This window comes from Lissotriton vulgaris, chromosome 6 (assembly GCF_964263255.1).
Source record: "Lissotriton vulgaris chromosome 6, aLisVul1.2, whole genome shotgun sequence".
In the NCBI taxonomy this organism is placed as follows: domain Eukaryota; kingdom Metazoa; phylum Chordata; class Amphibia; order Caudata; family Salamandridae; genus Lissotriton; species Lissotriton vulgaris.
In genome coordinates, this window is record NC_141694.1 from 1057646788 (window position 1) to 1057661279 (window position 14492).

The 14492-nt window shown below is 49.6% G+C and overlaps 1 protein-coding gene across 4 annotated transcripts in view; it reads left to right on the plus strand.

Annotated features, from left to right (window-relative positions):
• The window catches only part of SPAST (spastin), a 660914-nt gene that overhangs the window by 131320 nt on the left and 515102 nt on the right, over positions 1-14492 (plus strand). For all 4 annotated transcript variants that reach the window (XM_086927121.1, XM_086927120.1, XM_086927118.1 and 1 more), the window contains exon 3: positions 1776-1859. In XM_086927121.1, the coding sequence (XP_086783247.1) occupies positions 1776-1859 (84 nt within the window). The remainder of the gene's footprint in view (positions 1-1775; positions 1860-14492) is intronic.

Here is a 14492-nt window from a genome sequence, read left to right on the forward strand (position 1 = left end):
TGTAATAGCTGGTTCATAGAGCACACTTGTAGATTCTCTAAAAGAAAACCAGCAACGCACTGCCTCAATGGTGTTCTCTCCCCCCCCCCCCCATCCCCCACCCACCCACTGAACAATTTGGCTCCTTATTTCCTCGAGTATTGTATGTCGCATCCCACACAGCACAACACTGAAGCTCAGCACAAAACATCAAAACCACCCCTAACTACTTAGTTTCTTACACAGTAGAACATTCATGTTGGACACCAAGGACAGCCCGAAATTGCACATTTAGACCAGGACCCAATTTGCTCCCACTTCACTCTTCCTTCTCATTCCTCTTCCCTTCTTCCCCAGTTTCAAGTTAGCCGATAACACATGAGACTCTATAGCTGCACAAGTTAATATACTATACTATACTATATATCTGTGACAAAACAGTATCCAAAGATGTAATACTGTTTAGCTGCTGTTTATTAACCAATGTACCACCCAACTTCAGTATGGTTTTGTATCTTTTCTTGCAAGGTATGCCTGTCCCTAAAGGGTTACTTGGAAATAAATGAGGTGACTTAAGCATCTGGAAGCAATACATTGTTGCAGGTGAATAGCACAAGCAAACAGTCTCCTGTTTTTTTTATTCACCTATGTAGTGCCTTCAGTCTGAATATTAAGAACCTTGAAAACGTGGAGTGGATAATGCTTTAGGAAGCATCCTAATTCATTCAAGACTGCCACTTTACCCTGCAGATGCTTTACATTTTTAGAACTGAAACAAGATTATGCTGTGCATATGGTTTACAAACGGTCATTGCTCAGTTATGTTTTGTGATGTACGATATCTGGCATTGTGTACCACACAGCTGCACCCACTGTGGCATAATGGTGCTCTGGCTCTCTAAAACGATTACTTGTGGATCTCAATGGTTGGAGCGATTTATAGTTATAGTGTGACCATGCGTGAAAAAGTAGGTGGGGTATTGACATGTGGTCTGAGCGTGCTATAGCAAACTTGCCACTTCTGGTATTGGTACTGCTTTTAATACCGGTGCTAGATCGTGTTTCGTGTTGCTCGACTGATGAATCCAAAACATTATGCTTCGCCCACTAACCATGCACCTGCATAACTTAAAAATGAATGGCCCGCTCAGGTGACCTGCTGACTTGAAAGTTTTGGGATGATTCATCAAACGGGGGCCGAGAAAAAAAGGAGGGGGGTCCCAAAGCGTATTTTCTCCACTTTAATTTCCATAGGAAACGTTAGACACGGCTACAGCCTAAACTGCTGAACAAAATTACACCAAATTTGGCAAAAAGGTAGCTTTTGGCGCAGAAAGCACACTTTTCGTTAAATGGTGTACATTCGTTCAGTAGTTTTTTAGATACTTAAAGATTTACAGATATAGATAATTGAGAATTGTGAGATCTGATTAGCTGAACCCTCCCACCCACAAGCTTGTTTCTTATTGGCTGCCAACACTTCAAACTGGGGACTAAAAAGTTGTGTTCTGGGGTGCTAATTTACCTGTTACTCTGGGAAGGTTAAGAGGGCAGGTAAGGCACTGTGAGCTAGTAGGATTTGGGCCTATAAGTACTGATGTGATATGGTGACTCAGTCTCTACATTCTGACGTACTGTGGTTGCAGGCATAGTTCTTTTTCCACACAGAATCCCTGAAACATTGAGAACAAGTTTATTTAGCACAAACCTCACTTTGTTACAAGCAACTGCTTAGAATTATTACATAGAGATCTGACTTTGATCCATTCCATGTTGTTTTTTTTCTTACTTTAAAGGTGAACAGTGTGAACGATCTCGCCGCCTGCAAGCTAAAATGATGGCAAATTTGATTATGGCCAAAGATCGTTTACAGCTTTTAGGTATGTCTTTTTATTAATAATATGCCATAAGTACTCATGCATATTTTCAACCTAATTTTAAATCGTAGACAGATTATAACTTTATAGTTTGGATCACTTAATAAATCTGCAGCTTTAACAAGAGCGAGTGATAACTTCAGCCCGCTCTTTTATTGACTGTATACATCTCAATTTAGGGTATGTGCTGGTTCCTACTCCTTGGAAATTATCACCTGTTAAGGGTGGAAATCCACAGGTGAAGGTAAGTACAATGTTTTCCCCCCTTAATTTCTCCCCAACACCGCAATTAGAAAGAACAGTGTGGCTGATAGCGTCATTATTCAGGAGGCGGGCACTATGTGTATTAAATTGTATGTAGGAAGTCATTATAGTAACCAGCATTGGCATGGCCAATAGATCTTCCCTTTCGGACCTCATAAGTGTTTAACTATGCTGCACATTATCCTGGGACTAATACAGTATGACGTAAATGATGTTATAAAAAAAAGTATATATACAGCAACCTATGTTCTTTCATGTCATCTCTATGAAGTACAATCCATCTGATTCCCAGTTCCCACCTACGTGATTCCCAGTTCCCTCCTTGGCACTAATATCAACAATCCAAAATGCACATGGCTTGTCCTGGGCATGTCACAAACCAATAAAGTTAAACTTTGCCCAAAACTCTATTTTCCTAAAATAGTAAAATAGCGGCATGATTGAGATTGACCCGCTGTTTGAAATAAAAAGGCAGTTCTTTGGGAAAAATTCCACAATCTTCTAAAACAAGTTCTCCAACTGGAACCATAGAAATGTCGCACAGAAGCAGTCTAAAAACTTGGCAGCTATTTATTGATTCCTCACCAGACTAATGTCGGACATATCTTTGAGCACTACACATGTTTCCATGCTGCACCTACTAGGCAAAGCTGTCTCAGTCCATGCATACAATATGACAGCAATGTACTACATACAAAAACAGGGAGGGATGCACTCTCTACAGCTTTCACGCCTAGCTCAAAGCATATGGAGGTGGGCCATACCTCAAAAGATCTTATCTCCTTGCGGTAAACTTCCCAGAAGTAAACAACCAAATCACATATATGCTCAGTCGTTAAAAACAACAAATCCACGAATGGGAACTACATCCTCAAGTCTGATCCCATTTTTTCAACTGTGGGGCTATCCAGAAATCGATCTGGTCGCAACACTCCTCAACCCAAAATGCCCAAACTTCGCGTCTAGGTACCCACACCCATCATCCAATGGCAATGCGCTATGGATGAATTGGTCGGGCAGATTTGCTTACGCTTTTCCACCTCTCCCGCTAATTCCATTAGTGGTTCGGAAGCTCAATCGACGGTCCCTCACAATGACACTAGTGGCTCCCACATGGGCTAGACAACCCTGGTTCACAACATTATTGGAACTATCAGTAGTTCCTCACCAAAGACTGCACCTCTCCCGCAAGCTTCTTGCTCAGAACCATGGAGAGATAAGACATCCAAATTCTAGTCAACTCAACCTGAAATCATAGAGTTTGGCTTCCTTAATCTCCCGCCAGACTGTATGAACGTCATTTAAGAGACCAGACGCCATACCACTATCTCATGCTACTCTGCAATGTGGAAGCGATTTGTAATTTAATGCACAATCAAATCTATCCACTAGATGTTTCAATCCAAAACATAATTTCCTACCTTTTACACTTACAGCGTTCTAATTTAGCGTATACATCTATTCGATAACATCTTGCTGCAATACCTGCTTACCTACAAAACACAACATTTGTTTTTGTTTCGCGTGACCGCTATCAAGGCCTTTGTGGAAGGACTTAAAAGAATCATCCCTCCTAGACTTCCACCTTCTCCAATGTGGAATCTTAAAATAGTCCTTACAAGACTCATGGGCCCACCATTTGAACCTCTACGCGAATGTGAGCCACAATTTCTCACTTGGAAAGTAGCCTTTCTCATAGCCATCACATCTCTCAGAAGGGTTAGTGAGCTCCAGGCACTAACTATACAAGAACCATTTTCACAAATTCATCAAAATAAAGTGGTTCTTAGGACTGATCCCAAAGTCGTTTCTGCCTTTCATCTCAGCCAGTCTGTTGAGCTACCCATATTTTTTCCTCAACCAGACTCGGTGGCAGAACGTGCTCTTCACACATTAGATGTAAATAGAGAAAATCTATATTACATTGAAAGAACTAAATATTTTCGAAAAACAAAACCATTCTTAGTTGCTGTTTCACCACCGCATAAAAGCAATGCCATATCAAAAGCAGGTATTGCACGGTGGATCGTTAAATGCATCAAGACATGTTATATTAAAGCTAAACGCACATTAACAGTTACCTCTAGGGCACACTCTACACGCAAACTAGGGGCTTCTATGGCATTCTTAGGGAACAAACCCTTAGATGACATCTGAAAAGCAGCAACATGGTCTACGCCAAACACATTCACAAAGCTCTGTTGTGTAGATGTGTTAGCAAAACAAAAAGCTAGTGTGGGTCAGGCCGTTTTAAGAACACTATTTCAAACCACTGCCACAGACACAGGTCAGCCACCGCTTGGGCGATAACTGCTGTATAGTCTATGCTAAAGCATATGCTCCACAGCTCATATGCCTTGAACGGAAAATGCTACTTACCCAGTATGCATCTGTTCTTGGCATACACAGCTGTAGATTCATATGCTCCCACCCGTCTCCCCGGGTACCTTTGTCTGTTGCAGTATCATCTAACTTACATACAATATACATGGACATCTCTTTCTACTCTTACTAACTCCATAATCACCCTTACAACAAAACAATATGGGGATGGAGTTTATGCCCATGCGCACTATCACCGAAAGGAGGAGTCACCTCCTTGTGACTAAAAGACTTCTTCGAACAATAACAAAGTGCAAACATCTGGACCCAACACCAGATGGCGATCTATTCTAAAGCATATGAATCTACAGCTGTATATGCCAAGTACAGATGCATACTGGGTAAGTAGCATTTTCCTTTAGTGTGCTTACGAGCAGTGGTTTACCCTACCACCTCCAAGGAACCAGGCAGAAATAAAGGCGTGCCCCCTGCAGAATAAGTTAGGCGCGTGGCTGGAACAGTAAGTGCGGCGGCCGTGAAGACCAGTTATGGGGCGCCATGCTGCATATGGTAAACAAAAAAAACAGTTCCCTAGACACATAATACAAAGACAGAAGTGGAAGAGGACACATTCTGCAGCCATACTCCATATGAGTTTACAATAACGAAAAAGGTGGGACAAACATGGAAAATTAACTACTTGGTAGCAATGTTTTTTAAGAACAATAGCATAAGCCAATCAAACGCTGTGGGTGGAGTCTAAGCTCACAGAGTAAGTGCAGCATGTTTTGAAGGCCGCGCATGCGCGCTGCCTTGGCTCAACCTTAAAAAGGGTGTTAGAACCCAGTTCTTCACTACTCTGCTGTTGACTATGATTCACCACCATGGATGGCTCTCCTTGTAGATCAAGGAATGGAAGGGGTTATGCAGGTGCTACTGTCACTGCTGGCCTTTAACACCCCTGTTAGCCGTGGGTCTGCACAGACACAGTGCTGACTGGGGATTCCAGGTCACACTGACAGCAACTCCCAGAGTGACCGTCAATACAGCACTGACTTTCTGCTGTTTGATAAACAGCAATGAACATGGTGTTAGAAGGATGAAGAAATGTTGTGTTGAAGAATCAGTGGATGATCTGGAAGGGTGTCTGGCCACCAGGTATTTGTTTCTTGGAACAAAAATAACTGGATGGGAGAGAAGTGGGTGGGAAGGGTAGTGGCAGCATGCCATGTTTTGTATATTTCAGCAGTGCCGAGTTGGCGAGGGTGTGCTTGGAGTTAGTGGGCCTTTAGCAGGATATGTTCATGGACTGTGTTAGAATGTTTATTTTCCCACCTACAGGTGACACAAGTGAACTTAGGACAGTGCACCAATGCTTGAATGTGAAAGACAGTTTTTTGTAGGCACCCCCCTCCCCCAGAACCTCACCCGCTACCTAGGTCCAGTGGCGTCAATGATTTTGTGGTTACCACTGTTCGTAAACCGGGATCCAGGGACACCATGGTGATTAGAAACCCCTCTCTTTCGTTATTCTCAATACCACACACAAACTCCACTTAGAAAATGGCCCTTAAATAAAAAGTGTGTTTATTTAAACAGGTGAACCCTGTTGCACATCACATCTTAAACAACATCACAGAATATGATTAAAGCAGCACAAATGCATTTTGCAAACCACGAGAATAAAATTAAAAATTCTACCATGGTTAAAATGTCATCTTATACCTACTTCGATGTTCTATGCTATGAGAGCATGGACTAGAATAATATGCATCCAGATTTTCTTAGGGAGCATGAGTGCACTGCATACCTGTTTGCATCAAAACTTTATAATTACCAGGAGTCAAATAGGCCATGTTCCCTGCGAAAGGCAAACCAACATTCAGCATCAACCCCTCACAAACTCGGGATTGCTAATGGCTTTCATCCGAAAATGCTATGCAGCAGCATCTCTGGCAGTATCTTGCTTGTGATAATCTGGGGTGAAGGACCTCTCCTGACAAGTGGTCAAGTGGCTATCCTTTTATGCTATATCTTATCTCAGATGGAATTTCCAACATCACCTTAGGAATATTTTATATAACCACTGAGCATCAAGATGCTAGTCTGGGATGCATTATTTTAAACAAATAAGGGAGATATGTTGAAATTCAGACTACACTATTCTTTGTTTGACCCGGAAATTGAGATAACAAAGCTCTTGTTCCGAAATGTCGCATCGGGCGTGTTGCGGGGGGCGTGGGACGCTAGGTGGAACAAGAGGAACTGACACGGAGCCCTTAAGTGTGCTTTTTAAGGATGGCTTTATTTTCATGAACACTCTTCTCTGGCGGCTGGTGATTCTCTCTCTGGCGAAGGCCGCTGGGTCGGTTCTGGGATTCTTTAGGGTATCCAGCGTATAGCCGGTAGGGTCCTGTTAATCCCAAGCGTAACTCTGCAGTGTGGTGGAGAACACGCTTCCAGGATGGTTTCACGAGCCGGAGCAGACCCCAAAACAAAAGAAACAACACAAGGGTTAGGACAACCGTCCTGTTGAGTCGACTCGCAAAGGGACCGGGGGTGAAGGAAACCGGTGTTCAAGTGTCCTTCCTGTACAGTGGCAGTGCAGAGAGTGCTCGTGCAAGGGGGGAGGAAACGTGCAGAGACTGATGGCTATTTACAAATATACACGGTATGTCAAGCATACACGGGTCGTGGTGGTTCTAGGGGGGGGGGAGTGGTACGTTGTTCCACCCAGCCCGCTAACTTACCCTGTACCTGTTGGTGCCACGCTTCTCCCGTGGGAACGTGGCGGGGCGACTCGTGGAGTCGTTGGCCTCCGGGCTTGCTGGAACTGCCACGGAACAGCTGGTCACTCGTCTCCTCGTCTCCTTCGTCCTCCGATGTCTCGCAACGCTCTCCTCTCTTCTCGCTCTCGCCTCGCCTCCTCGGAAACACCGTTCGCCGTCTTCCGGGTTCCGTCCTCTATTGACGGATCGTCATCCACAGGGGGAGGAGTCTCGTCCGGTCGGTGTTCCCAATTAAAGGCACCGGTGTCCTTTTCTTCTTCCCAGCTCCATACGTTTTGCACGCTCGGCTCGCATTCTGGGTTTTGATGAGGTTCCGGCTGCGGCTGCAAGGGGACACAAATGGGTGAGAGGGGCACGGCGGACCACCAGTCCTGTAGTGCTTCGGGACCCACGGGTGTGCTGCCCTCCCCGTCACAGGGCACCTTGTTGATATCTAAATGACTTGATCCTTCATGGTTCTAGGAAAGTGCTTGACATACGACATCTGCATCAAAAGCAGGCATGCTGATGATTTTGTAAACATACAGAAAATTGAGTCATGGCCTACTTAAAATGGAGTCAGGCCTTATGTCTTTACGTCAGACCAATATTATTGTCAAAATACTGCTAGGAGAAGGGCTGTAAAAGAAGAGATGCCATGTTGTGAATAGGTTCACAAGACATCTCGCTCTGTGGATCTGCTGCGCAGGGGAAATATTTTAGCGGGCGTTAGAGGGCCTACACACTAAAAAATTGTACATGGGTAGCTATTAATACTGTGGAGTTTTCCACCTTGGAGTTTCATGTTGAATTATAGACAACTCTAGCTTCTCTCTTATTATCCATCTGATGTCACTTGGAGATTCTTGATAGAAATCAATCCTGTTGTGTACAGCTACCCATCTAAAATTCTCTATGGTCTGAATATTCTACTCCTGTCGCTGCTCAGCTCGGAGGCTTCTCAGTGATTTCACGAAGACCAGCAGGTCATCAGCATAGAGAGAAACCTGGTGCGTTGCGTCCCCCAGGGGAATTCCCGCATCTAAGGCCTGAGGCAATGCTGCCGCCAGAGGCTCCATTGCCAGCGCAAACAGTAGGGGCGACAGGGGACAGCCTTGCCTAGTGCCCCTGCCCACCGCCACCTCCTCGGAGATGTAGGGGCCCAGCCGCACTCGTACTACAGGGTTTTTGTAGAGAAGGTCTACTATCCGGAGGAATTCCACGTCAAACCCATAGCGCATTAATACTGCTGCCAAGTACCCCAACTCGAGGCAGTCAAAAGCCTTTTCTAGGTCGAGTATTAGGCACCGCGCTCTGGGCCACTTCTTGGGCGCCTCCGCCGCTATCCGAAAGAACCTTCTAAGGTTCAAAGATGTGCACCGTGCCGGCACAAATCCATTTTGGTCAGCATGAACAAGGTGCGGGACCACTGGCGCCAGCCTTTCAGCGAGCAGCTTCGCTAGGATTTTGTAGTCTACATTGAGCATCGCCAAAGGCGTGTATGAACCCAATTGCATTGCGTCTCTATCTGGCTTAGGCAATGAGACCAGAAAAGCCTCCCTCATGGACGAAGGTAGTGAGCCCTCATCTATTGCTTCATTATACATGCGAAGAAGGAAGGGCGCCAAGGTGTCTTTGTAGGCTTTTTAGTATTCGGCTGGCAGCCCATCTGGGCCCGGCGTCTTCCCAGTCGCCAGAGCCTGTATCGCATCTCCCACCTCTTCCACCTCTTCCAGTGTGAGAGGCGCATTGAGGGTGCCCTGATGTTCCTCCGAGACCACAGGCAAGGTGACCAAGTCAAGGAAGTTCCCCAGTGCGTGTCTAGGACCAACTCCACGAGCCCTATACAGTTGTGCATAGTGCCCAACCAGGGCCTGATGGATCTCTCGTTGCGTGTAAACCACCGGTCCCTCCACTGTTTGAAGGGCTCCTATTGGGACGCCGCGACTCTCCCTTTGTATCAGCCAGGCCAGTAGCCGACCGGCCCTGTCCGCCTTGGCATGCGTGCGAGCTGTGTGCGCCGCGTAGTTATGACACCGCAGTTGCTCCATAAGAGTTGCATGTTTGGCTCTCAGGTCTCTTAGCGTGCATGTGTGTTCCCTGGCCTCCTCACCCTCCTTCACGTGCTGTATGAGCTCCCTCTCTAGGCGCGTGAGCTCGGTGGACAGCGTTTTGCGTATGTTCCATGAGGCTCCCATGCAGTGTCCCCTAATGGCTACTTTATGCACATCCCATTTCAACGGAGCACTATGCGCAGATCCCTCATTAACCTCAAAGTAGTCAAGGACAGCAGTGCCTAGTGAGCATCGGAACTCTAGGTCTTCGAGCGCAGCAGGTTACAGCCTACATGTAGGCACAGGCGGCCGGCCTGCATCCCAGCTGAGTCTGAACCTGTCACGCCGTCAATGGTATTACCACTAACCTCTGAAAGATGTCAGCAGGAACGATGGATGGATGACTAGACCCCTTCCTCTCCAGAACGCACAATACACAGTGTAGGGGTAACACAACTATGCATAAATGCCTCCCGGGGAAAAAGGGGATTAAAACAAGACCTGAGATTCTGAAGGGCTTCCTAAGAATGTCTGGATGCCGTCCACCCACTCTCTCACCAGTTCTGTGACCCTCAGGGTTGCTCTGCAGGTAAGGAAAGAACAAGAACCAACAATTAGAAACCCCGTACTGCACAGGAATCACAGTAACTATTAATCTCTAAAAGATAGGTACTAACGGTTGAGTGGAACTGGAACGCTGTGAAAGCCCTCAGGAAGTTAATAAAAGAAACAGTACTTCATCGGGTATAACCAAGCCTTTTCAGGAGCAGCCTGGCAACAGGTGGTCAAGGTTTTTCAGATGAAGACAAAATCAGTAAGGAAGGTGCAAAATAAAAAAAAACAAAATCAGCAAGGGTTTCTTCGTTGAGCACGCACCGGTACCGGTACGCCTGGATGCACCAAAGTTATTTCCCAGAAAGAGTATAGTGACGGAGACGACAAAACGCTCCTGCGTGGGTCTCACAAACGCCACTCGCTAGAGCGAGGCCACCCGTCTTACGAATGCGGGGACTCGCTAAATGTATCACGAACACATATTTAACTGGCTCGAGAAAATGCTGGAAAGCAGAATCCGATCTGCTCAAGACGCTCAAAGTACCTGGATCTCTGCTCCGGCTAAACAGGCTAGGCTCCGTTCAAACCACTCGCAAGGTCCTGATTGACAAGCCCCGAGCCGTTACCTCCGAAGGCTTTTGTACATACAATGCTTCCGTTTCCGTGTCTGATGGGTCTCTGGGGAATGTAGTCCCGCAATCGCCAGGCTCCCTCTAGTGGCAAGATGCGGTAACCACATCTTCTGACTACCGCTATCCGCCCCTTCCAGACCCTGTCTCCCATGGTGATCGCTACAGAACCGTAACTGATTATGATCGGAATGTGTTCTCCCTAAATATTCCGATTCAGCCAGCAAGGGGAGCAGCGATGGGGTACCGAGTATCCGATCCAACCGGACATGCAGGTTGTGCACCGAGGAGAGTAGTGTGAATATATTCTGTCGGTAGGATGTTGCACTCGCCATAGATCTTGTAACCCCCAGTGTGTCAGCCAATCCCTGAGCACCTGCGCATTAGACATAACCTGCGCAGCCCTGAGCGGGGGGAAGGAGCGGTCCAGCCCCACATCCAACACCATGTTAAAGTCCCCACCCAATAGCCAGGGGAGTCCAGCGTGTGTGTGTGCAAGACCTGATTCAGTGTCTCCAGGAAAGAGGGTTGATCTGAGTTTGGGGCATAGAGCGACCCCAGTAGGAGTTCTTGGCCATTGAGCATTCCCCTCAGCAAGCAGTACCTTCCCTCTGGATCTATCTGCACGGCCTTGCAAGTGAATGGGACGCCTGCTCTCACCCATATCAGTGTGCCACGCGCATGCGCAGAGAAAGTGGTCCCATATATGTGCCCCCGCCAGCGCCTACGGAGCTTTTCAAGCTCGACCTGTGTCATTTGTGTCTCCTGGAGGAGTGTGATTCCCACCCCGTGCCTCTGTAGGAAGGAGAAAACAGAATAGCGCCACAACGGCGTGTGCATACCTCGGATATTCCATGTCAATATGGTAGTGTGTGTCATCTGCCTATACAAATCGTGCCTTCACACCGTCGGGGTGCGCCTCTCTGGGCGGAGAGAGTGTCTATGTGCCGCGTTGTAAAACAAGAAACAGTTGAAAAGAACACAGTAACTAAAAGGGCGTAGCCCAAGGGGGCGTACGTCCAAACTTCAAAAAGATCCACCCTCAGGGAAGGTGAGAGGTCAACGCAGTGGTTGTCTGGGAGAGTGTGTTGCCAGCAACTCAGTCAGTACCCGCCCCGGATGCGGACCCCAGATTGATGTGTAAAGCGTAATATTGATTAAGTACGGCGTAGGGCCAGTGCGGGTCATCGGGAGCAGAGCCCAGTGGGGCCATGAACGAGGGTTATTGCTCTCCGGCGCAGGGTAGTGGCCACCCACACACACGCGCAGCAGTGAACAACTCGCAGCCACAAGTGCATACATCGCGGGAAACCCTCTTTCCCACCCTACCAACACAACATCTGACATATCGCTGGTACATAAAGGATACAAAGAACAGTGTGCGCAGGGGCAGGGGCCCCCAATGAGTCTTCGGAAACCAGTAGTCCATCACATTAGTTGATCTGCTGTTTGGGGCGTCACCGTTGGCATGTTCAGTTCTTCGGAGATCACCGTGGACGGGGAGGAGGAGCCACTGGTATCCAGTCCCCTGCGCATCGGAGAGTCTACGTGGCCAGTGGCAGCCACCACACCCAAGTTCGCAACCGCATCAAGTGCGCCTTGGTGTTCCATCCTCCGTTTCTCCAGGCTTGGTGCGGCAGGACCCGGGCCGCGGCGACCTCCTCTCCTCAGACGTCGTCTCGATCGCTGCTCCTGCCATCCTCAGTCTTCCGTGTCCGTGGGTCGTGCCCCCACCGATTGACCCGTCTCTTCAGGCCAGTCCCTGACGTCCGACGGAGTGTCGAATAATCGGGCGCCATCTTTCGAGACCACCCGCAGGCGTGAGGGGAATAACAAGGAGTAAGGCAGCCCGAGGTCTCTCAGCGTCTTTTTCACTGCCATGTATGTGTTCCTCCGCTTCTGCACCGCTGCCGTGTAGTCCGGGAAGAGCATCACGCGGCTGTTGCGCACTGTAAGGTCTTCTAGCTTCCTTGTCTCGCGCAGCACCACGTCTCGGTCGCGGTAGTTTAGGAGCTTAAAGAGGAACGGGCGGGGCCGGCCCCCCGGCCTGGGCGCCTGAGTTGGCACCCTGTGCGCCCTTTCGACTGCGAAGTGTGGGGACAGTACTTCCTGGGGTAAGATCTCCCTCAGCCAGCCTTCGGTGAATCGCTCTGGATCTTTCCCCTCTTCGCCTTCTGGCAGGCCCAACACGCGCACGTTGTTGCGCCGGGAGCACCCTTCCGCATCCTCGATACGATCTTCCAGCGCGTGCATTTTATCCATGATGTCCTGGAGCGCTGAGGTGTGTGTTTGCACTACTGGCTGGAGTTCCTGAAGTGACTGACGGTGCGTGGCAACTGATTCTGCCAGTTTGCGATGGTCAGCATGTAGGAGGGTGAAGTCCGAGGTGACCTTGTCAATCCGGGCCTCTAGTGACTCTTTGGTTTGTTCCAGGGTGCTTCCGATGCGCTCCACCGCCGCCAGCACGTTGTCCATCTTGGCAGCCAGGGCCGCGACCAGTCCCATGTCACCACCCTGATCCCCGCGAGGCGAGTCCGGGTCGCCAGCCACCTGCCGCCGCTGTTGGGATTTGTCCCTGAGCTTTCCCATTACCAATTGTTGCGCAGTGGGCATCTGTCCCTATCACTGCCAATTAGGCTCCGTGCGGCCAGCCACCGCTCAAGGGCCTGGGATGAGGCCCCGTCGCCCACTCCGCCAGGGCCCGGTCACGTTACAATATCACTGATTCACGCCAGGCAGCTGCCTCGCAGGGCACAGGTGATCGGTGTCGCCGGTCAGCTCAGCGGATGCCCCCTTCGCAGTGCTTTCACTTCACCTTCTTGCCATGCGGAAGCATCCCCACGAACTCCGCTCCTGTGGCTGTTTCTCTCAGGGTACCGCACCCAGGAGGCACGTGATTTTCGTGTCAGTGGCTCTGTGGCACTTGGCTCCGCAAGCTCGGTCCCGGGAAGCCGGCTTAGGCCTCAATGAGTTACTTGTCAGCTGCGAGGGCGGGAGTGGCTGCCCCAGATAAGCCCGGGTTCGTGTTCCCAACCCCGCAGTGGGCGCTCGGCCACGTCGCAGACCCAGCTCTCCTCGCCGGTCTCACCGCCCTGCCAGCATATGCTCACAGCACCCTCGTGCCTGCCAAAGCCTCCTTATCGACGTCAATGCGCAGCCATATGCGTTTGCCGTTAGCTCACTACAGCCGTTAGCGGTGAGCAGAACTAGTCATTAATGAGGCTGTACCCATAAGGTCCCGGCGCCAGTAAGTCTCTGCCTGCACGCAAGCACTGCGTGTGCAGGTCTACCTACAGTTAGTCTGCTTCGGGCAGAGCTTGCAGGGCCCTTCTTCCCACTGCGCCAGAGTCACAGCAGTATCATTTACACTGTTCACATTCTTACCTGAATTGTATTTCCATCTGAGTGCTCCCCAGCAGCAGTGTAAACACAGGGACTGAGTCTAGAAGAAGCCGCCTAGAGCCACCCTTGAGAATGTTGTATCACAGCTGATGGGCCTCCCTCAGGCTCTCCAGCCCTGCCGCTGCCTGCCTCCCGGCTCTGCCATAGGCGCTCCAGGCTTTTCGACACCACCTGCGACGCTGTGTGTGTCAGTGCTGCCTCAGGGCCTCCCTAGTCGGCCCCGGGTCCCGCTCCTCACCAGGTCACGATTTACCACAGCCTCCTGTCGCCTACCGCCGCTGCAGCAGCGAGGTCGGACGAATTCTCCGGGCCTCACAGGTCTCAGGGGCCGAGCGACGACACCTCCAGGTCCGCCCCCACACAGCCGCCAACGCCAGCCGCTCTGGGTGCCTCCGCTCCACCTCCGGCCCAGCGCTAGGCCGCACTCCGGACCCCGCACTCCCCCGGTGTCTGTCAGCAGCGCCGGGGCTCAGGAATCCCCACCCGCACCGGTATCCGGCGCCCGGGGTGAAAGTGACGAACAGTGCCTCGCCGCACCGCCTCCGCAGTCCCGGGCTTCCCAGCGGTCGTCCAGTCTCCGGGAGAAGTTTTGCGCCCTTTCCCGGGCAGGCCGTGACTCCGCGTCCCTCTCCCGATGTCCAC